Source organism: Symphodus melops (assembly GCF_947650265.1).
Source record: "Symphodus melops genome assembly, chromosome: 10".
NCBI lineage: Eukaryota > Metazoa > Chordata > Actinopteri > Labriformes > Labridae > Symphodus > Symphodus melops.
The window spans coordinates 6,860,947-6,885,532 of record NC_136700.1 but is presented as its reverse complement, the minus strand read 5'-3'; the positions used below and the strand labels follow the sequence as shown (position 1 = coordinate 6,885,532).

General features: G+C 44.5%; 1 protein-coding gene across 3 annotated transcripts in view; it reads left to right on the top strand.

The window, feature by feature from the left end:
- sipa1l3 (signal-induced proliferation-associated 1 like 3) overlaps positions 1–24,586 on the top strand; it is a 62,262-nt gene that overhangs the window by 27,410 nt on the left and 10,266 nt on the right. For 2 of the 3 annotated variants that reach the window (XM_079353580.1, XM_079353578.1), the window contains exons 2-12: positions 2,936–3,019; positions 10,016–10,712; positions 11,043–12,000; positions 14,169–14,299; positions 16,458–16,646; positions 17,170–17,344; positions 18,045–18,148; positions 19,904–20,061; positions 20,465–21,047; positions 21,944–22,042; positions 22,162–22,337. In XM_079353580.1, coding sequence (XP_079209706.1) covers positions 10,254–10,712; positions 11,043–12,000; positions 14,169–14,299; positions 16,458–16,646; positions 17,170–17,344; positions 18,045–18,148; positions 19,904–20,061; positions 20,465–21,047; positions 21,944–22,042; positions 22,162–22,337 — 3,032 coding nt within the window. In that variant the 5' untranslated portion in view covers positions 2,936–3,019; positions 10,016–10,253. The remainder of the gene's footprint in view (positions 1–2,935; positions 3,020–10,015; positions 10,713–11,042; positions 12,001–14,168; positions 14,300–16,457; positions 16,647–17,169; positions 17,345–18,044; positions 18,149–19,903; positions 20,062–20,464; positions 21,048–21,943; positions 22,043–22,161; positions 22,338–24,586) is intronic. The other variant, XM_079353579.1, reaches the window with a different exon arrangement.

The following is a 24,586-nucleotide window of genomic DNA, read 5'->3' as shown; positions in this document are numbered from 1 at the left end:
TTTTATCTATTCTTTGCTTCAAACGTGCCTCAACTGTTTGCTTGTTATTAAAACATGTTATGCAGGAAGGGGCCGGGGTTGGATTTGAACCCTTGGCCCTTTGCTGTGTTGAGGGCTATAGCCTCCATCACTAGCCTATCAGCGCCCCCCAATTTATACTTTTCATAATCAGAAAAAAATCGGCAAATCCATAAATTAGAGAATAAATGAAACATGTTAGCCATGTTGCGCTTGAAAGTATAACTTGAATATTTTATGGTATTTAAAACAAGCCACTAGTGTTAAAACATTAACAGACTTAATTTTAAAAGGTTTGAAATGTACTTCTTTTTTAAATTGGTCGAAGTATCAGGTCTCACTCTCCTTTTTTTTTTTTTTTGAGAAGAGCACTAATTCAGTGTGTGTGAAACTTTAGCGGGCTGAACTCTGGTGGAGTCCTGACTCAGCGACATGCTCTGAAATATTCATGCATCAGAGATGTGACAGTAATCCTGTTGTAATCACGATGACGGATAAAGGACAGAAAAGTCTTTTTTTTACCCCATCAGGGCTGCTTATCTTTGATTTGCACGTCTCCGTGCACAGTTTTATTTGTTTGATTAAAACAATATTTATGCAGAACTCATGCTGTCCATGCATATGCACAAACACGTGTGCACACACACATACCCACACACTGAGTAAGCCAGCTCTGTTTAGGCTGTGTAACATGTAGTCTGTCTGCAGTAAATTAAGATGTGGAGTCATCCGCTGTGGCTCAGACTCCTGCCAGAGTCTCTCCACAGCCGGGGAAACGCAGACGTCTGCTCTGATTCCAGCTCTCAACTTCCTGGAGCTCTTTGACCTCTTCCAGCCTTTTCACACTTCCTGCACCTTGATAGTTGTTGAAGTTGTGGCGGAAAATCCCGCTCTGCTTCTTTGCTTCCAGAGGCCACAGAGGTCATTTGTCTTCATCCCGGTGCTCATAATCCCTCTGTCAAAGTTGCTCGCTGGTGTCTGAGAAGCTTTTACTGCAGTGGGACCGTTCACGAGTTTGTCATGCTGCAACAGATCCTTTCACGTCCATATTTTTGCTGTCATAAGAACATGTTTAAAAGAACTTAAGAGTCATTTTACAGCTTCTGTACAGGTGCGAAGCCAGAAATCCCATCATTCTGATCCTCATCCCAAACATTAGAAGTCGAGCCTGTGTCGGAGAGGTGATGATTCAACCCTGTGGCACTTTGTGAGCCTGCATTAGTGTGCATTTGGTTTACCAGCTATGGTATGTCAGTATGATTCCCTTCTCTAATGTTGTCAAGCTCCTGACAACTTTGCCAGCTTTTTTGTGTGTGTGTGTGTGTGTGTGTGTGTGTGTGTGTGTGGCTGTGCTTCTTAAGTGAGGCGTCATCCAGCGTCTGAGGAAACGTTGAAATGCTCGAAAGAAAGTGAAAACAACGGTGGTGCTGACATGACAGCCAACCACGTGTGCAACAGTTTATCTGAAGACATCAGATAATAACTAAGGAGATAACTTGCCAGAAAGCACATATATCACCATTATCTTTTATTTAACCTCTCTTATGCAGAGGCAGCGTTTTTTGTTTTTCCTCAATCTGAGCTGACGTGTTGTGTCTTCTTCAGAGTTCAGTGGAAAACCTCACCCAGATTCATGAAATCTTCTGTATATGCATTTTTAATCAACATTATTCTGAATGATTTAGTGCTTTTTACCCGTCACAGGCGACTCGTTTATATTGAACATGTTTAACTACACTAATGTCTTGTAAGGCTTTTTAGTCTGTGTCTCTGTTTATTTGATTTCTGAGGAGTAATATGTGTACTTATGTTTCATAATGACAGTAAACGGCTGCTTGACCGAAGGTTGTACTGCACATTATAATCACTTTGAGGCTGGAGTCTGTGGCACGGTCGGCCATGCATCAGAAGTTTTCACTGACAGTTTTTAATTTCCTCCTCAGAGCAGTGAAGTGAAGCAGAGCTTTAAATCCACACTGACTCTCCTGATTTTTTTTTTTTTTTTTTTGAAGCACTGACACGCTGCTTTTGAAAAATTGACACTCGCTCTGTCACTAACATCTAGTTTCCATCCTTCCCCCCCTCCCACCCACCCCAAACACACACAACCAACCACAAAGACAGTGTTATGATGCAGCAGGGTAGGCGGACCCTGATTGATCAGAATTGATTAACATTGTATATGTCAGACAGTGTGGGCCTCCCCCTCGGGACATCATGTCTGCTGATTCCCACCAACCCCCCTCTTCTGGCCTCACTTCACCCCTCCATGTCCTACTTATGCCCCCTCTCCCTGTTTGTAAGGCCGCATGACCTCTAATTACTGAGCAGCCTTTCTTATTTTTACCTTCTTCATCCTCACGTTCAGAGCTGTGGCGTTGAGGGAGGGTGAAGAGGTAGATAGACACTACATGCGTGCAGATAAAAGAATGGACTGATGAAATCCTTCTGTTTTTATTCTTCAGCTAATGTGAGAACAAACAGAGGAAATATGCTGGATGATGCGTTTGTCGTTGTCGCTGTCTTGCGTGCAAACGGGTTTTCAAACGTGCTTACAGTACAGATGCTGCGCCGTGAGACAGCCCGGGGCATCTTCAGTTCAGACTCCTCACAAACAAGAGACACGTCTCTGTGGGTAACATGGGTGAACATGGAGCTGATTACAGCGGCTCAGAATCTGTGCGGACTATGTGAAACACTAAAGGTTAAAGGTCATCTCGTCACGATACGAAACTGCACCAAATACCATTTTTTAAAAACATCTCAAGTTTAACACGTTTCATGTTTAAAGCAGGACTAGCTTGAATCCGTGAATTAGCTGTAGAATGTTTATTCCCATGAATGATTTGATTCCTTTAAAAAAAAAAAAAGTTTTTTTTAATGAAATGTGAATTTCTTCTTCTTTTTTTCCCTCCAGTTTAAATCACTGAGCCCTCACTTCCTCTACTGTGACGTCAAACACCTGCTTCTCCGGCAGACGGCTTTGCTGTAGGCAGTAAAGGTAATAAACGTACATGTTTCATTTAGCTCATTTGTGTGAAAGAATATTAAGAAGAAACTTTAAAGTTGATTTGAATCCAGAGTACAGAGTCGTCTCTTGACTCTGTAATCTGCACACTGTTTTCTGTCAGGCTAATCGAGCGTTTGTCCGGTTCTGATTTGCATTTCTGTTGGCGAGTGTGTAGCTGTAGTCGTGTGTAAAACCGGTTTTCTTTGTCATTGCCTTTATAGTGTAATCTATGATGGTTCATTTAACTTCCATAATAAGGTTCTCTCTTGCTAAAGTGAGGTTAAAGGACTTGATAAAAGGCTAATTGACTTGATGACCTGGATAGTTTTCTGCAGCGTCTGCTTCGCTGTTTGGCAGATAACATACGTCCTTATCTGCATTTAACAGTCAGAATAAGAAGAAGGTCACTTTTTGTTCACTCTCTTTTCTGTCGATATAAACTCTCATAACACAAAGGCCGCTGTCCAAAGTGAAGAACAGCCTTTGTCTTTTCCTGAACATGAAGTTAAAAACTCGTGAGGATGTAAAAGAGAAAACTTCAACTCTGAGGACGCTTATCTGCTGCAGTGAAATTAAATTCTTTCTTTATGGCTCCTAAGGTCCTCTTCTGTCACTGTTAGTCAACTACCAGCTTATAGAGCCTTTATGTTTGTGAAGGGCCCATAGACTGTTTAAAAACAGGGATGTAGTGATGTCACACGTTGGCGGTGGAGCTGGAGGTGGCCTCTAAAGGAACGGCTCCAACACGGCCACCAATCAGAGAACTCCTTGCTAATAATACACTTCATAAACAACTCTTATCTTTGAATCAAAACAGAAAAATCACAAAAAATGCAAACTGTTCAGTTTAAAAAAAACAAAAAAACATTACACAACATTTCTCTTATCATCTGCCCGGGGACAACAGATGGCAAAGCATCTCTTCTGTTCTGGGACTAATGCATGTTCTGCACACTGTCCCTCATTCAAATAAACTAAACTAAGGGATTGTTTTGATTTTGAAGCTAAAGTTCAAGTAGCAGAGGTGCGTCAGTCAGAAGTTGTTGCCCCAGTGTCTTACTGCTCTGTAAAGTAAAAGGTCCTGTGTGAAAGGAGAGAATGAAACATTTGGAAAAACTAAAACCTGCTTTCCATTTCTCCTCTCCACCTCCATCTCATCAACTCCTCCTCGTTCTCTCACCACCACTCCTCTGTTACGTCTCCTGCTGCCAAACAAGTGAATAATGATGAATGTAGATGTGGGCTGTGTGATCCTTCAACTTGATGCGAAACATGGAACGGGTCACGTGGATTCCTGAGTGTTTGTCTGTTTCGATCTTTTCTTATTAAAAGCTTCCTGCTTTTTTCGTCCCAAACTCCTGTCCCTCCTCCTCCTCCTCCTCCTCCTCACAAGCTGCGTCGGTATCATGGGACAGCAGCCTGATGGACGGACAGGCAGATGGAAGTGACAGTGGCAACATCAGCGCGATCCAGCATAACAATGCAGACGGAAACGAGTTGAGACAATGACATCAGGGTTGGGAGAGTCTTGAGGAAACGGTCGAGGAGGAGAGGGAAGGAAAGCAGGGTGACGAAGAGAGCCACGGCTCAGTGAGCGGGCGAGAGAGAGAGAGAGAGAGAGAGAGAGAGAGAGAGAGAGATGTCGCCGGCAGATTAGCCTGACAGACTTAAAGCCCAATTTAGACCAGAGTCACAGGCTTGTGTTCCCTTCCAGCCCCGTGTTTTATTCTGTCAGTTTTATTTCTTGTGGAGTTTTTTTGTTGATTGTGCGGTAAGAGTCTGGTGATAGTTTGTATATCGCTCATGTTTTAGACTTCTAGGCTAGCCTGAAGGATATAATTAATATTTTCCACAGTGCAGGACTCTTTGTGCTAGCATTATTTATATTTGACCTCAGAAGACATCTCGTAACTTTATTTTTATAACCCGTCACATGAACATTTGGCATGCCGTGATTTAGTCAACGACTTTGTCAGTTTGAGTGTGACTCGTCAGTTTTCTGACCTTTGAGCACATTTAGAGCGTTCCACATCAGCGGCAGCCATCTTGGTTGTTAACCAAAAAATACATCTGCAATGCCTTGTCCAACCTTTCTGATAAATAAAAGACTTAAAAAGGCTGACCTGAATCAGGATCCACAGTGTGTGATAACATTTTGATAACGGTATAAAATGAGATAAAGAAATAATAAATGAAATGAGCCATATTACCTGTTCCTCAGGTGTTTGTTAAATGTTACTCATGAATCATAAATAAACTTCTATACTGGCTGCCATTAGTCTCAGAGTAGAAGATAGCTAGCCTTAGCTTCACTGACAACATCATGCTATGACATCCGGTCTCCAGTGATACATTTGAGGTAACTTTATTTGTACCAGTAGGTAGGTTTTTTTATTTTCATAGTAAAGTTATACAAGTTACTTGTCAGTGTTTAGTGTATTAGCCCATGGAGCACAAAGAAGTGCTTAAACAAAGTCGCTCGCTGAAAGTAAAGTAAAGCATGGAATATTTTTTCTAAAAATAGCACAGACTGACATTGTCATTGGTTTTTAGGTCAGTTTTTCTTAAAATAATCTCAATTATGTGGTAAAACGCTCTGCAGTGATGTAGTGCCTCGTTTCCATGCCAGCACTCTTTCTCAATAAAAAGGACATTTCTGACCAAGATCTCCTGTGGCTAATCCCCTTAAAATAGACTCCTAATATAACTCTTCTTACAAAAAAATGGAAACATCAAAGGTACCGTTTACGGTTAAAAAAAAAGAGTTCTTGTTTTGTTAACACGTGTGCCTCGAGCTCAATTTGTAGTCTCCGTCTTCTCTGGTTTACTGATCCCAAAATGACACGCGTGTCGCCAACCTCACACTCCTTACCAACAATCTTATGTTGCCTCGGGCTATTTCTTCTGATTGTTAGTGGCTTCTGTTTTTTTATTTATTTTTTAATATCCAGCAAACTTGATTTACACATGCTTCTGACTTTGTACTTCAGATTGAGCCAAGATTATTCAGGTTGAGTTCAGGGTCACTGTGGACCTGATGCTCCCACCCCCACATGGTCTGCCCCCTCCTTAAAAAGACATCAGGGTGCCATAGATGCTGCCAGTGCTGTATTGTGTTGTGTTACAGTATCGTGCTCCTGTCTGCCATCTGCCAGTCATATGTAGAGCCATCTGTTCATCCAACCAGCCCATAATGTAGCGCGCTCTCTGCCCTGGCTGCTTCCTTTAAACACGTACATTAACTGCTGCTGATGTTTTTATATGGATTTGATTTGTGTCTTTATTCTTTTTTTAATCTGTTTTCCATCTGAGCTTCTGTGACACATTGTAAACTTAAAACGTCTACATGTTTGTCTTGCTTGGTTATTGTAGGTTTTTCAGAAGCCCTTTGTAGTGCACACAAACATCTTGTTTTTTCACTCCCCTGCTTTAATCTGTGATGCATTTAAACTGCTTTCTGCAACAACAGAAACAAACAGCAGGTCTTTCTTCTTCTCTGGTCCTTTTACATTTTATGACGGCTCCACACTGATCTCAGGTCTGCCAGCGCTGTCATGACATACCAGCGTGCAGTACGACAGCAGGCACCTTCTCCACTCGGAGCACCCTCATTCCTCTGGAATCTGCACTCCTCTACTGACTCTGTCATTACTACCATCTAACCAGCGTAATTACCAGCCTCGGTGTGTGTGTGTGTGTGTGTGTGTGTGTGTGTGTGTGTGTGTGGTGCGCGGGCCAAGCCTGCGTCATGCAAAACCCCATGTGAGTGTGTGTGCAGAGAGAGAGGGAGGAAGCATGAATGGGAAAGACTCAAACACAGGAGGTGTTTCCACAGCTGAATAATGACTATACGAGAGTAATTAAAAGGCATTAAATGTCTGCTCTTTATCTTGTGAAGTCTGGGCCAAAGCTGAGTGTGTCTGCTCAGGTCTTACGTGAGAATTAGAGAGTCATCTCTGTCATTTAAAGGGTATTTCCCTGGATTATTTTCAGTGGATTAGATTTATAACTTCTCATTTATTGTGTACACTCCCATTTCATCATCAAATAACTTTCTAGATAATTGCATATCTTAAAGGTTCTAACCTACTGCTGTTTGCTGTTGGGTTGGGCTTCTAGAGAGAGTATCAAACGTGCCATACATCCCTAGAATGCTACCATTCGTGTTAAACCCATGTCAACCATTTCAGTACAACCAACACATCAGCCTAAATCTACACATCTGTCAGACCACCGACAAACCAACAAGTGTGATTTACTTTCTGCCTGGTCATAATATTCCAACACTGTCCCGCTGCGTTAGAAAGGTGTTTGGAACCGTTGTATCTCGTCACTTTAGGATAACGTGTCCACAGATTGCACATCCATGCTCGTCGTGGGCAAACGTTTGTCTTACCTGAGCTTTCAAGTAACTTTGTTATCAAGACTCGGCGAAACCAAAGAGCTAGCAGAATCACATCAGCAGCCAGCAGCTGCACGAGACATAAAAAAAAAAAAAAGGAGGGCATTGATCAGCGGACACCTCTTTCGCCCTCGCTTAAGTACAGCCAAACAGAGCTTCTAGCAAATCTGCAGAGTCTTGGTTTGTTGTATTGATCATGTATTAGGGCAGTAACCTCTTTCTCACATAGTCTCATACAGTGGCTGTCTATAAGACGTATTTGGCGTAATTGTCAGTGATTGGCTGCGGGCTGCAGACACTCTGACAGAGGTCTCGTGCAGAGATCAGACCTCTCTCTATCCATTGCCTCCTTCGTCTGACACCTCAGGCACATAATGAAGCCTTTCTTGCAGCTCCTGCAGCTGGGGCCGGCTAATGTGGGACGGGACCTGGTAGTGGATCACAGGACAGCCCTGAGGATGAGGAGAGACTCTGTCAGGGAGCGTGATCAGAGCAGACACCGTTTGCCTGAAAGTGTCTTTGGTTGTCCTGAAACAAAGACGTAATTTATTTGCACATCTGTGTGACTATAGGGGGATTTTGTTTGCTGTGAATGAGTTCTGTTGATGGTGCCCATGTGCGTGTATGAGTGAATGAGTAATGCAGTCTTAGAGCCAAAAATGAATTCAGCGAGGACTCATAAAAGGCACTGTGTGTATCATAAAACACACAAACCACTCTGAGCTGCCTTGACACAATGAAAAGCTCGGCGGGATGCAAATTTGGACCTCATAATGAGATAGTCACCCGAGGAATCAGCGTTTTGTAGAAGTCACAGACACAGAGGCAGCTGGGGAGAGACAAGCAGAGATTTGTTCTCCTAACAAAAAAATGTTTTGAATGTCAGTCTTCTGCAGGCAGTCAAACTCACTGTAAAAAGTGAAATATTGATCTCATGTGTAGCTCCTGATATTAGACCCGAGTGGTTCCAAGTGTACCAGCTGTATCACTGGAAGAGGCTACATTTTAATGTGTCAAGATGTGAGTGCTTGTGGTTGAATCGAATGAGTATTTGCAGTTTTTGTCTGTAGAGTAAAAATGCTACCACTCCGAGCGAAGCAGAACTCGGTAATGATGAAATACTCCAATGAGAAGTGAGCGGTTGTATCACATGTTGTGGTGCAATAAAAGAATGATAAAAATGTTTCATATATCAGTCTGGAACACATGATTGAAAGCAGGGGAACATTTGGTGTGGGTTTAAAAAAAAAAAAAAGACTTTGGAGGTTTGAGTGGAGACTCATGAGGATGAAGGAGCTTAAATCCAGAAATGGAGACCTCGGTAGAGAATAGGATTATTTAGAAACTGGAGAATGGAAAAGGGGAATCCCCCCCCCCCCCCCCTCCAAAAAAAAAAAAGGCAGCAGCTTTGATACAGCAGAGATGGATTGAACACATTTAAACATTTAGCTGCAGCTCAATATATGAAAGTGTGGCTTCCATCCTTTGGTACTCTCGGTTGACACATTTAAGCAGTAGAATAAAGCAAAGACGCATACGGCGTACGTCTGTTTTGGACCCTACCAGAATGACGAAGTGGCACTAACCCTAACCCTGCAGTTTATGAAAAAGACTGAACTTGGCTTAACAATTTCCCAATATACATTATAATGCCTAGATCTGCTATGGCTGGGAAGGTGTCCGACTTTTTTTCTCCACCAGTGACATTAGTGAAAAGACTAACAGGGTTGAAAGTCAGATGTTCTGAAAGAATTGCTTCTCCTGTGTAACATGTAACGCCTCTAAAAAATCTTTACAATGAACCTCTGTCTCTGATCAAACAGTTTAAAGAGTCTTTACAAGCTCATTGGATTTGTATTAAACTTGATGCAGCCTGACTGTCACATCAAAGCATGCCACGGCGGTCCACTGAGCAACGCACTGCTCCTTCTTACTCCATGTTGACTCGACCCAACGGCTCTATTTCTGGATTTAGCCCACCTCAACCCTCCAGCTGTTGGGTCACTTTCTGCTTCTGCCCTTTTTTTCTGCCTCTCACAAAGTGCACGTTCTAAAAGTCATCGGGCTGCACTCTGACACAGAACACGGTCTGTCCTGCAAGTTGTTAAAGAGACACGAGTGTTTAAATCGTCGCCTTGTTTGGGTCAGAATTACTTTGAAGTCGGATGTTATTCAGGGAAATGTTTTAGTGGTTTTATTCTGCACACTGTGTTCCTGTGGGTGGATGAATGTATGTGTGTGTGTGTGTGTGTGCACCAGAATAAGCGTGTGATAATAATATCCCTTGTCAGCCTCCTTGAAGATTAGCCGCTACAGGAGAAATCCTCTGTCACATCCCCTCACCTTATTTTCCCTCTCGCTCTGTCTTATCAGCCTTAAGGGGTTTCACAGTTTACTGACTCGCTCTTTTCTGAATTTTCAGCGCTCAGCTTTTCTTCACACGTGTGGTGAAAATTTTAGGTCGAAAAAGACTTGTTTTAAATCTAACCAACGTTTGGATGTTCATCATCTAAGTGCTGATAATCTGAAAGGTGATTTGTTTCGATAACTGATGTTTGTTGTCTTTGTTTTTTGTCTTTGCTCAGATCTGCATCAGGCTGACAGAAGTGGGAAAAGAAGGAGCGGTCTCAACTCGAGCTGGTCCTCAATGGACCAATAAGTCTGTTCAAGCCTTCAGGGTAAAAGCGATGTTTTTGGGAGCTGGAGGACGTAGCGCTATCGGCAGAGTGTGTGTGGGGCCTCTCCTCTCCCTCTTTCCCAGCACCCCTCCTGACATGGGATGCCAGCCCCCCACCTCCCTGCCCTGAGCTCACCTGGGGTGTTATGAACAGCTACAGAGACAGAGGGGTCACTTGCACCTCCTCGGACCTCCTGGATGGAGGAGGAGGAGGGGGAGGAGAGTTCCCCCAGCAAACTCCATTTCGCCACACCCCAAATGGCCATCCAGCTCCTGGCCTCACGGACCCATCGATCCAGCCACGCATCTCTGTGCCCAAAATGGGCGTCCGGGCGAGGATTGCAGAATGGCCGCCACGTCGCGCGCAGTCCAGGGAGTCACTGCTTGAAAACGGACAAATCAACAACAATACAATTTTGTCATCGGACACCGGGTTGGTGCGGGGAGGAGTTGCCAGGTTGCCAAGACGACGGTCGAAGGATGTTGAGTTCAGAGGAGGAATGTTTGGCGGGGAAAGAGGTTCACCTTTTAGCCTCCGAGTGTTTCCTCCTTTGAGACAGCGATCCAACAGCGAGGTGACGCTCAGTGAGCAGGACGAGAACGAGGTTAGTCTTCAGCATGTGGTCACCTTCACACCAAAAGTTTGCTTAGAGGATAAAGGGATGTTGCCCCTCAGGTCTGTGTCTATAAGGCTAATTGACCTTTTTAACTGCTCTTATCTTCACACGTATTATTATTAAAACCCCACGCCGCCATGTTCAAGCATTGTGTGTAAAGTAGCATAAACATACAGTTTTTAAAGCTTTCCACTCCTATTGCTTCTGTTGATCCACTTTCACACCACAAACTGCCACTGACTTCAGGCCAGCCTCGACTTCAGTAAACTTTATTGTATGATTTGTAACCGCAACCTTTTCTGCCCTTCGTTTCCGAAGGTGGAGGTCCGTGGAGGTGGCGGGATGGGGACCCTTTTCAGAGAGTACGGCAGCACCTCTTCCATCGACATCCAGGGCATTCCCGAGCAGAGTTTCTTTGACATGCTCAGCCAGTTCCACCAGGAGAGGCCTGACCAGCGCAGCTCAGCACCCACACGCCTCAGAGAGCTGCTGCAGGCCCCAGACTCGAGCACACCCCTACCCTCCGCGCCCTCACCTGGTCCCACGGGGGACGAGAGAGGGACGGGAAAGAAAGACGGCGCTGACAGAGTGAGGAAAAAAAGCGGCGGGACGGAGTCGTCGCTGGGCACCTCGTCTTTGTTCAGGAAACTTAGGAGCGCCAGTCGTGTTGATTTGGATGGAGGGAAAGGGGAGACTAATGAGGATGGGGCCTCCTACAAACCATGGATTTGCCCAAAGAGCTTTGTCCACTTTGATGCTCAGAGTATCCTGTTTGACCTCCACGAGGCAGCGGCTCAGCGGGGCTACGCTGCCCAGAGGAGGAACACTGCCACCGGGGCGTCAGCTGCCTCAGTGTCCCTGTCTGTCTCCAGATCCTCAGCTGTGACCGACCCCGTTTACTCTAGCATTGAGGACCTCACCCTGAGCCTCGACCCCGGATCCACCACACCCTCCTTTGGCTTGGCCTTGGATCCTCTGGACGGACCTCCTGGAGCCCACAGCTCAAGCCCCCTGCTCCTTTGCTGCCCGCACTTCCTCAACGAGACCGGGGGCCACGGGGAGCGTAACATTAGCTTCCTGAGCTCATCAGCAGAGCGAAGCGCTGACAGAGGAGGAGACGGACTGAGGGGTTGGCTGAGGAAGAGTAACGCCAGCGTCTCAGTGCTGGAGGTTCCTATTGAACAGCAGGTGACGAGACTGGACCGACTGAAACTGTACAGCATAGAGCATGTCGACCTGGGGGCCCGATACTACAGAGACTACTTCCATGGAAAAGGTAACACTGAGGCATATCATCAGATATTTGTATTTAAACAATCATCATTATATCATCTAATAACTGATGTTGATTCCAGCTGTGTTTTCCTGTGCACCTTCTTAAAGCAAGCCAATTCAAATGACTTACATTAGACCTCGAAAAAACTAAAAGAAGGAGACAAGCTCACATATCGTTGGTCCAAAAGCACCTTCGACTTGAACTATGTGTTTTTTTTTGTTTTTTAATCAACCTGAAATCTGTTGATTTTGGGGAAGGGGAATAAATGATACTCTCCATAAGACCAAAGATCTGTAGATTCTGACTCTGGGATTCTCAGGGTTGGTTGTAGCCCTTTCTTTCATCATCAAAACAAGAGCACATAACAAATAGTGAAAAGAATCCTTTGTGCCCGGCTCTGTAGTGTATACATGGCGGGGGCCCTTTGCTGCTATCTGTATGTGTGAAATAGACACCAGGAATCTCTTCGTTTTCATTTCTCACATTTCCTCCTGCGGCTGTTCATATCCAGCTGGGCCAGAGGAGAGCGAGGGGCCAAGCTGGCAATGCTCCCGCAGATTTTATTACACATGTACCTGCCACCGGACTGTTGGCAAACTTTGAGCTGATGATACACCACCTGCCGCTCTGCACCATCACAAGTACCACTTAACCACAAGGGAAGCTTTGTCTTCCATCTGGTTTAAGTGTCAGAAGTCACACTTAACCTCAGAGAGGGATTGTGTGTGATTTTTGTGCCAGTTTGTTGGCTTATGTGGCTTATATATATAAAAAAAACATATCAACATCACCTCTTCAGACAGTGTGAATGAAACTTCCCCTCGGCAGGGCATCATCTGGCTGCACCCTAATTAGTGACAGATGCTGTTAGGAGTGAGTGTGTGTGTGTGTGTGTGTGTGTGAGAGAGAGGGAGAGAGAGAGAGAGAGAGGCCTGCAGCCGCACAGCTAAAGGTTATCGTTCCAAAAAATATGTTCATCTGCTCAGTCGTTTCCAACTTAGCTTTCTCCCAGAACAAAACTGTGGTGGTGCGTATGCGCGTCAAAAAGCTGACATTTACACCACAGGACGTGGCATGTGAGCCAAACAGGCACGGGTCTCCTCACATGTATGCCGACTGGGCGGGGGGGCGGGGGGGGGCTGAAGAAAAGAAGTGGTAGAACTAGATTCCTCCCAGAGCTGGTCTTTTACTCCCACTCTGCCTGCAGCGCTCACATGACTTCAGCTTAGTTTGAAGCTTAAGATCGGCACATTTCAGATTTTGAGAACCATCTCCATTTGTTTCGTTTAGATTTTCATTAAGATGGCTCGGGACCATGTGGTGTGGAGCACAAAGGAATCATAAATATTTACAAACCAAAGCACATGCCATGACTAGTTTACAACAAAGAGTTTGAACCTGCTTCACAAAGCACTGTCAGCCTCTGTGACAATAAACAAATAATCGATGCAAGCCTCGGTTGTTTAGAGGACACGGACACGTTTCTCTGACGTTCATCATGCTCACATTCTAACATTCAAACTACATTTCTTATCACACAGCTCGCACATCCTCTGATTGCTCTCAAGCTCTTTGAATCTTTCTGTATGACTTTATGAATTCTGCTGTCGTACGGATAACTTCCTCTAAATCAGCCACAAATGTTGTCTACTTGTGAACTGTCCCATGTTTAGTCCAGTGCATGGATGGACTGTTCAGACATTTTTGTTCCTTTACGGTTTGTTAAAGTGTTCATCGCTCCTCATACATCTCTGTGAACACTCCTCTATCTAGTCTATTAATCCTGCCTTTCTTTACTACTTGCGATCTTTTCTTTAAGGTTCTGCCTTGTGTCAGCTCTATTGATTTTCTAATTATGTAGGTATTGATGACTAGATAACATTGTCTTAGTCTTGTCCTTGACTTCAGGCCCCTCCTCCTCTTGTCAGTCCTGACTGCACGATCACTAACGAGGCTTTATCGGCCATCTTCTCTCGTTTCTGCTGTTGTCTGTCAAACCAAGTTTTAGTCAAGGTCTTATTTCTGGATATAGTTGACTTTAGCAGTTTTTGCTCTTCGTGTTTCAGCATCGTCAAAATCAACGGAAGAATATTAACACAAATATTGAACAACATTTCCTCCTCAACAAACTGAAATCAGACCTGTGATCTGTCCTTGTCCTTCACCAGAGCACTCAAACTACTTTGGGACGGATGAGAAGCTGGGTGCCGTGGCCGTGAGCATCCGCAGGGAGAAACTGGAAGACACCAAAGACCTGAAAGACCAGTACCAGTACCGACTCATCGCCAGAACCAACGAGGTTTGCACAAACTTGCTCGTGTTTGCTTGGGAACACTGACGAGTCACGATGATTGAGCATGCTTTTAGTTAATTCCTACTTAGATTTTACCCAGCCCTACCTGGGACTCTCCTCACCTTCTTTCTGCCCTGATTTTCCCTTCCCCCCCTCACCCCCTCTCTGCTAATGGAAAATTCCACCTGCCCGGTTTCAGTAGAGAAGGGCCAAACCAAACGCTGGCTGCTCCTCTCAAAACATTTAGCCAACTCTCAGAGGGAGCACACCCAACCACTTTTCCACTCTGATGGATAAAAACTCAGAATGCATTAAGTGAGGGATTGGTGTTCAAGGAGAATCAGTTCACAGTCTATGCAGTCCTTCTGAGGTCTGTTTAAAGACGTTACGAGAAACACATTATTCTCGATTGTTCATTTATAAACCACCAAACCTTTTTCCTAATCTGATCATCAAATACTAGTTTGAGTTTCTTTGGAAGTAAACAGCCTTTTTTAATAGGAATATTAAACGTTGTTCTCTTTGGATTTTGAAATGACCTTTCGAGCAAACACTCCTGGACTTGAACCAGCAACCCTTTGGTTGCCTTTTGGCCTGATCTGGTGCCACCCGTGTCTTATTCTTAATGCCTTCTAACCTCATTCATGTCACAATCGCCCCCATGAGGAGTCATAGTGTAGTGACGCAGTAAATCAAACTGGCTGACTAAACTGATCAGATCGTTTTTTTTAGTTTGTAATTTACAAAATTTCTTATTTTGCATCAGCAAATTAATAATTGTATCACACGTGTTGATCAAAAGACTGTTGTACAAGTGTTGTGCTTGATTTCTGTTTTTTTTTTTTTGGGGGGGTAGAGTGAAACCGAAATCAACTTGTCCTTTTATTCCAGGTTGTGTTAAAGAGGTCACACTCAGTTTGACCTACTTCACGTATCCTTAAACACCTTTCTATCATTGTCAAGGTCACTACTTAAACAAACAGTCAACGTTGCTGCTGTGCTATGTGTGCATGTAGTGTCTTGCTCTGTGTGGTTGGCTCTCTGTTGTTTTAGAAGGATTACATGGCTGCCTGGCCTCATCACCTTAGCTCTGCTTTAACAATGGGGCCTCTCTGCCATCTGAATACATAGAGCTCAGCTAACACACACAGCCAGCACCGCAGGCCCAACGTTCCCACACCGGAGGAAAAAAAAAAAAAAAAACCCAGATTGATTGCACACTTTATTCTCTCCCACTCAAGCTGCAGCTGCTCTCAAATATCCAACCCCCTAAAGTCTGTCATTTCATTCTGTACAGAAGCGCTGACACAGCAAGGTGGAGGGACTTCCTCTTTCTCCTTATCCTCCTCCCTCCATCACACATTTTTTCACACACATTCCTGCGCTTGCATGTCACAGCCGCTCGCTCCGCCGTCGCACAGAAGCCGACGAGCAGAAACGACAGCTTCATAATTCTCAGTCCAGTGTCAATCAGGCTTCATATTTCTGAGGCACACCCGCGTCTCTGAGGTTCGACTGAGTCTCCGGCCCCTTCCAGCTCCTCCAGGGTCCGCCATGCATTTTTAATGAGGCTGTGTTTGTGTGAGTGCAGTGAGAAGGAACAGCGCGCTCCTCCCTCACTGTATCTCAGGTTATTACAGTCTCACTGTTTTGAAGCAGGTCAATTTCCTCTCACCGGGGAGCTGCACTCTGTGGCAGCACAATACTGAGCAGAATATTAATTCACAATACCACTCAACATCAAATCCTCCACACAGAGCCCTCTCACACTGTGTGTGTGTGTGTGTGTGTGATGGAGTGAGAAAGTGTATTTTCTGGGCTGCAGGGAACTATGATGAGCAGCGAGACCATCCCTCATCTAATGGAGCCACATTAAGCTCCCAGGCTACTAATCGTCTCCCCTACATTTCCAGAGGCGTACTGTAGCTGAGCTCCACCTCTGATCTTATCTGTTATTTGACTTCATATGCTTCATCAGCTTTCTCATCCATATTTTACCTGTTAGTAACATGAAACAACCCCCCCCCCAAAAAAACATTTGCAAAGATGCTTCTATTTCTTCACACTTTCAGTTGTTTTGTTATTTTTTTCGTACTTGAAGTTGTTCAGTATGGTTCTGCATTGCTTCTGGTGTTACAACATTGTTCCTGTCGCCACATTTTAGCTCGTGACTCTGCGAGGTTCCATATTAGAGGACACGGTCGCCTCCACGGGGAGGCACGGCACAGTGCGGGGTCTGCCACTCAAGGAGGTGCTGGAGCAGGTCGTCCCCGAGCTCAACGTCTCCTGCTTGAGACTTGCGGTCAGCGCGCCCAAAGTCACCGAGCAGCTCCTCAAATTGGACGAACAGGGAGTGAGTTTTATGCCTTTCTTTGTGTTATACAAAATAAAACACATTTTAACTGCTTAAAAATTAAAAAGGTGGTCTTAAGAATTAAATGTTTATCGAGCAGCTAAAGACATAAAGCTTCTGCTACATTGGTATTTGGTATGCTAGGACAGTTTGTGTTAGGTTTCTGTTATCTGTATAATTTATTTAGAGACGGTTCAAAGTGCAAAGTAAGACTGAGAGCAGTGAAAGCTGAGTGAAGCAGGGAGGGTGTGGTGTGTTTAAGCATGAGTGTGCAAGCATAAAGGCTCCAATGATAAGCCATTTTATCGCACCTTCAGATTTAATGGAGGGTGAAGTACAAGGCAGAGGAAGTGTGATAAGTTGTTTTTGTTCGTGTAGGTGGCTCATAGAAAACGCATCCAGATCTCCGTTCTCACCTGTTACATCAACGTTGTCATTAAGTCACACGGAGATCTCAGACTGTTCCGTTTGACTGTGGGGATTCATTATTGTGAATGTTACCTCTCTCTCTCTCGCCTCGTAGTTAAGTCAGAAGCACAAGGTGGGCGTTCTGCTGTGCCGTGCGGGCCAGAGCACCGAGGAGGAGATGTACAACAACGAGGGGGCGTCGCCCGCCTTCTCCGCCTTCATGGAGCTGCTGGGGGAACAAGTGCTCCTCAAAGGATTCGCCAAATACGCCGCTCAGCTCGACACAAAGAGTAAGACCTGACTATTGAGCCCACTTTGAAACATGCACTAACTACAGTGCTTGGTCACATGTCTGATTTAACACCTGAGTCACACGTCCAGAGGGATGCTGCAGAGGCACAAAGTTAAAAATGCACCATATAAAGCTCTCTTTATAAATGAATCTATTATCATCTCCTGTGATTTCAGAAAATAGAATCAGTTTATTAAATTATAAAACCATGTGAGAGGAGCCCATTTGTTTTTGTTTTTTTATCATGCAGTCAGCGGTTAGAGTAAACAGCCAGATGCTTTGAATAAGTCATATGAGCAAATACTGTAGGAATCAAATAGAAGTAAAAACAATCTTGTTGATATTGTTCGTGCACTGTTGGATGTTTTAAAATTTGCATTGAGGGGATTTATAGAGAAATGGGTTTAGAGATTTAGCAGAGAGAGGCACTACATGTACGTTTTTAAGTCCTTGATTGATGCAGCCTGTGACGTCAGAGAAAAACAACCGCCCTCCCCATAGATCATTATGTTAAGGCAAAGAAAGTTTCAGTTAGTTTGACACACAGATGACGCCTCGTGTTTTCAGACTCGGTCAGGAGAAATGGTCAAGCAAAGCCATGTGTCATGATCCCTGATAACAAAAAAAAACCCCATCTGTTTGAAGTGTGTGTACTCTAAAATCAGCATCTCGGTGAACCCCGTCTCTCGTGTCTCCAGCGGACTCCACAGGCACCCACTCCCTGTACACCACCTACCAAGGCTACGAGGTCATGTTCCACGTGTCCACCATGCTTCCCTATATGCCCAACAACCCCCAGCAGGTGAGTGCTTATAAGCAACTCAATGCAGGAGCTTCAGCCTGTTACTTTAGTCTCACAGTGACGGCTGTGAAATCATCCATCCACTCAGAGTCAAAGCTGTTTGCTGCGGGTCGTAAACAACCGCAAAAATTCATCAAGTGGAAACCTGTGACTTGTGTCTGCCTCTTTATGTGACTCCTTTCCCTCTTTTATTTATTTTTCATGTTTTTTTATCTCTTTTTTAAGCTTCTTCGCTCTCTCTCTCTCTCTCTCTCTCTCTCTCTCTCTCTCTCTCTCTCTCTCTCTCTCTCTCTCTCTCTCTCTCTCTCTCTCTCTCTCTCTCTCTCTCTCTCTCTCTCTCTCTCTCTCTCTCTCTCTCTCTCTCTCTCTCTCTCTCTCTCTCTCTCTCTCTCTCTCTCTCTCTCTCTCTCTCTCTCTCTCTCTCTCTCTCTCTCTCTCTCGCCCGCCTTTTCTTTCCCCGTCTCTCTGCCTCTCATTCTTTGACTGGATTAGAGCTGGGTGGGGTTCAGTAGTGAGTAGTTTCTTTATTTTCTCCCTCCTTTTCTTCCTCTTTAAATAACGCAGCCTTCCCACATGCTCTTCAGGGTTTCGGCGTGGGCCGCATCGTGTGAGTGACCTATGTGTACGATAACGCTCTTCATGTGGGTAGATTTTAATAGTTTGCGTAAGTGTTTGCCGAGAGACTCACACATGTGCTCAGACGGGCCCTTAGGGGTCTTGTGGTTATTGTACACACTTTGAAATGTGTCAGCGCATTATCACAGAACAGTGCACGCTATGAAGGAGACATCAGTCTTTAACATTATGAGATGTTGTGGAAGTATCCTTTGTGCTCCTACAAACGGCAATCTTTTGTTTGGAATCGTAAAGAAGGTTTTATTTGACGGTGACATCACGTTGTTGAAGACCTTGTTGTGTAAACAAAGAAAAAGAGGGTGGGGATATTTGATGTGTCTCTACTAAAGTTATCAGCGCTGACATCATCAAATGCACTTTAATAAACTGCCCAATAACTCCATCCAGAGGTTGGGAGGCGGCAGCAGCAAGAAGGTTTACTTGCTCGGGTGAACCACTAGAGGGCAGCAGCTGACACTAAACATAACCCGCAGAAGAAAGAAGCAGCAGGAGAAATGAAAAAGACTCGAACACTGTGAGAAGCATTCAGGTTAGGAAAGTGCTCGTCAAGCGGCTTGAATGTTCAGCTAATAAAAGCAGGAATAAGTTGTATTTTTGAATGGATGCAAAAATGTAAAATAGGACATGTGTTCTCCAAATAGCCTTCTTCAAATTCATACTAAATATTCATAAGAACTTTTACAAGCACAATCATCCAAATCCTAAACGCTGTAGTCTCAGTCAAAGTGCAGGATGCTCCTGTGGCAGCGTGCTGCAGCGTGCGTGCATCACAGGCCCAACAGTGGGCTGGATTACATAATTGGTACTTTTGCACTTCTCTCTGCAGATGAAGAGGGAATTGGCAAGCAGTACAGCACAGACACACAGCCTGGACTCTGCACCATGTCTCCTACACAAACACAGATAGACTGACAAACCGGCACACAGACACAAATAGCCCACACAGAACCTGTCAGAAAAACATTACATAAAGAGCTGTTGTTTGGTGTCTCGTTAGCATCTCAATCTCTCTCTTTTCTCTTTTCAGACTTTCTGAGTAGTTCACGGAGTCAGTCGTGTCAGAACGAGTGATGTCATTTGATTAATTTGTCATTTTTTATCTCTCCTCTCGTTGCTCAGCTCCTGAGGAAGAGGCACATAGGGAATGACATCGTCACCATAATCTTTCAGGAGCCGGGAGCGTTACCTTTCACCCCTCAGAACATTCGCTCACATTTCCAGCACGTCTTTGTTATTGTGCGTGTGCACAACCCCTGCTCTGAAAGCACCTGTTACAGGTACATTTAAGACAAGCACATGTTCATTTAAGGTCTCTAAAGTTGTGAAACTGTTTATTACCAAGATAAAACAATACCATCTTCTTTCTTTCTACCATATTTAAAACTATTGATAGTATTGTGAAAATGACTGAAGCTTCAAAAAACAAGGACAGATCTTCAGTCGTGTATTTTACTTAAATAAAGACAGCACTGTCCAAGTTGCACAAACACATTGGCAACATTTCAGCATTGAGACGTTGCCAATATATTTTTGCAACTGAGACATTGTGCAGGAGTTGGCTTGCATTGTTTTCTAAAAATAAGAAATGATCTATTATTAAGTGCATAGGTCTTCTTTCATATTAAAGTTTAAAGTTCTGATGTCTTTACCATACTCACTCTTTAAATCCTCTCCCTTCAGTGTTGCTGTAACGAGAATGAAGGATGTACCTCCTTTTGGTCCACCCATCCCCAACGGTGTCACCTTCAGGGACCCAGAAACCTTCCGTAACTTCCTTTTAGCCAAAGTCATCAATGCAGAAAACGCAGCGCACAAATCCGAGAAGTTCCACACCATGGCGACACGGACGCGGCAGGAGTACCTGCGTGACCTGGCTGAGAACTGCGTAACCAGTACGCCCCTCGACACGGCCGGCAAACTTAACAACCTCATCTCCCTCGCGTCCAAAAAACGTGAACGCTCCAAAGCCAGAGAGGGGGCAGAGCTTGGAGCTGCGGGAGCGGTCGCCTGGAGGGTCCAGGCTCAGGACTTCAGCGGGGGTGGGACGGAGCTCCCCTGTGCCTTGGGTTTGTCAGCTGAGTACATCCTCCTTACGGACTGTTCCACCAAAGAGGTTGTGTTTAACTGTTTCTGTGCGGATGTCATTGGGTGGACACCGGAGCGGCTGGCACTGAAGATCTTCTATGGCAGAGGAGACCACATCGCAGTGACAGTACCAGAGGGCTGCGCACAGGACATCAGGGAGGTGGTGCAGAGGTTGAAGGTGAGAGCTTGTCATACAGATAGTTTCTACCAGAGATGAAAGTTCAGTGCTCGGTGGTTTTGTCCTTTTAGGCACTGACTTTAAGAGTTAACTTTGGAGTCCTCCTGTAAAAATCTGTCTTATCTAAAAGAACTCTTTAATTCATGATCAGCCACCAAGAAAGCAGTTCTCTAGCTGTTAGTGTTTTCTCTCTTTGGTGCATCTTGTTTGAATTAGATTTTCAGTAGATAAATTTGCATCCTTGAAAAATTGGAATTGCAAGACTCTTTAACTTTTGAAGATAGAAGTAGGGGTGATGTTTTGAGTGGGCTGAAAACAACCAGATTTTATAGATAGATAGATAGATAGATAGATAGATAGATAGATAGATAGATAGATAGATAGATAGATAGATAGATAGATAGATAGATGCTTTATTGATCCCGAGGGAAATTCAAGTTTATTCAATATATGAATGAACTTCACTTTTAATTTTAGGTTATCATTATATCATTATAGTGAATATTATTATTCACTTCCAAGTTTAGATTATCATTAAAGAATGAACACATGTAGGTTCTCTGTGAAACTATAAAACTCCTTCTTTTTTTTTCTCTGAAGTTATGCAACAGCTTCCTCTGGCTGATGAGAGATTTAATATGGTTATAATCCTGGTTAAATATGATGAATTAAATGCTAGGAACAGGAGATTTTCTGGAACTAAGTGAGCTCTTTGTTAATCCACCACAAAAAAATGAAACGAGTTCATCCTTCTTCTAAAAATAAGCAATGCATCCATACTTATATGTTTCAGAAGGCTAGATGAAAATGTAACAGGCTTTTGCATGCTGCTTGTTTGTAGTTACAGTGGTGTTTTTGTTTTGTTTTCTAATCTTATCTTTCCCTATCCTTGCCAGTCTTTGACAGTGGGATGTGAGACGGTGGACATGACTCTGAGGAGAAACGGACTGGGACAACTGGGCTTCCATGTTCGCCTGGACGGCACTGTGGCCGAGGTAACGACAAAGGACCATCTGCCGCGTTACATCTCGTACTAAAACAATATCTGTGAAGATCCTTGGCTGCACATGACTGGCTTGTTATTTATTTATTTTTTGGTGGTTTTCTCTCCCAGGTGGAGGAGTACGGCTTCGCCTGGCAGGCTGGACTGAGACAGGGCAGCCGGTTGGTGGAGATCTGCAAGGTGGCAGCAGTGACGCTGACTCACGAGCAGATGATCGACCTCCTGAGGACGTCGGTCACCGTGAAAGTGGTCATCATACCTCCATATGAAGAGGGCGGGCCTCGCAGGTGTGTTGGAGTCAGCATGCTGCGCTCGTTGGGCGCTGAAATGATGTGTGCGGTTGATTTTAAAACGATAGATGCAGAGGATGAAGCAGGAGCTGACTGTGCAGAGTAGGGGTGGGACAAAATATTGATGGAGCAAAATATCGTCACAGTAACTCCTGTGATACAAATAATGAATGTTAGTGGCACCGTGGTATTCCTGAATATTTTAATTTAAAAATAACACAACCATCCCACGGACATTCCTGGCACCTTCACTCACCGTGTCACCACACATGACCCCTGGTGCTATGACGTGAACTTCGTCGTATGGGACTTATGTTGGGAATTGGAGGGTCACCAGTTCAAGTATGGGTACAAACCAAGGCATAGTATTTAAGACTGGTTGTTGGAGAGGTACCAGGTAACTCCCGAGCACTGCCGAGGTGCACTTGAGCAAGGCAGCGAATGCGTAACTGCTTTGTTGTGAAGCCCTTCACTCTGATATCCTCTCTTTGTAAACGTGTGTATTCCTGGTTTCGGTAAATGACAGCCTAAAAACTGAATTCTCCCTCTGCTTTTGATAAGGCGTGTCTTCTTCTTCTTCTTCTATATGATCGTCTGTCTTGGAAAGAATTATCGCAGAATCGCTGTATTGTGTCATACCTATTTTTATCGTTTTGGTGGGTTACCCGCTGATTCCCACCCGTAGCGCAGAGGTAGGAGCAGAAGGACGAGCAAGCACTGGACGCTCCTCACTCAAACACACAAAAGCACGGATGAGAGAGTGGCTAGACTCCAATGTTCTGAGAGGATTTTGTGTGGGAGTGTGTGAAAAGAGGAAGCGAGTGAACACGGAACGGTAATGTGGTTCGGGAGGAAAAGGCAAAATGAGGGATAGAGACAAAGAGAACTGAATGGTTAAAAATGCTGGGGGGGTTTTTTCTCATCTTGTTAAGCTTACGGTAGGTTTCTCTCCCCCCCCCCCCCCCCATCTCCCACAATCAATTTCTTCTCCCTGCCGTCATCCTTTTCCAACCTCTCATCTGCACACAAACGGCCTTGAAAAAAGAATAAAGAGTCCTTACGAGGCGCTGCTTCTCTGTCACATAATGGTAACAGAGGTGAGGAAATAGCTACAGTGTGTGTCTGTGTTTCTGACTCAAACTGGGTCCGAAACAGTCATTGTGGCCTGCTGTGTTCTCGCACAGGCCTGCTGTTCTTCTCGGCAGTTTAATTACACCAAGTTAAATCCCTTTGACACACACGCATGCAAAAACACGCAGACTCGCCTTCTCTCTCTCAAGTAGCAGTTGATAATTAGAGTCTTGTATTTCAAACCCCCCCCCCCCCCCCCCCCCCCGCCTCTCTCTCTCTCTCTCTCTCTGTCCCATTTGTGTGCCAGGCAAGCAGATTGCATGAGATTAAGGCCTGAAATGTGCAGAGGGAATGGGGGAAAAAAAGAGAGCACCAAAAATAAAGAAATAAAGAAATGAGTGGAAGTGATTAATTAAAAATGCATGCCCCGTGCGAATGAAAAGGACTGAAAAGAGGGAGATAGAGAAAGGGGCAGGGATGAGTGTACGGAGCTGAAGAGGCAGAGAGACGATTGGTGAGGAGGATGTGTTTCAACACCAGAGAGAGAGAGAAGTGGGTGGGCGAGAGACGGGGAGAGTTGGAAATGCTTTTCTTTCACTGTTCTGAATCCACTGCGCACATGCAAGATGGACGCATACAGTGGAGAAAATGTGTGATGCTGAGGTGTGTTTAGACAGGTGTGTGTGTGTGTGTTTGGAAGCTCCAGCTGTGAGTCATCTTTTACGGTACAATGGAAGAAACTACATGTCAACATGTGTAGGCCAAGCTCCCTCTGAGGTTTGTACTCGCTTCTTGTGCGTGTGTGTGTGAGAGAGAGAGAGAGAGAGAGAGAGAAAGAGAGAGAGAAATGGTCTGGGCATGGCATGTACTTCTATGGATACTGATGTTCGCCATGTATTTTTCATTAATCAATATACCTTTAGACATGATGCTGTTTATTGATTTTAGTTATTGTACGGCTGTTGAACACACGTGTGTGTGTGTGTGTGTGTGTGTGTGTGTGTGTGTGTGTGTGTGTGTGTGTGTGTGTGTTTTATTTCAGACAGTTGCACTCCCATGTGAGCCTGGGATTAATCGAGATTGAAACTCTAAAGACACGCACCAGTATTTGTCCTTGAAGAGAGTTGTGTGTTTGTATGAGATGCAGCTTCGGTTGTGGTCATTGTAATTTAATT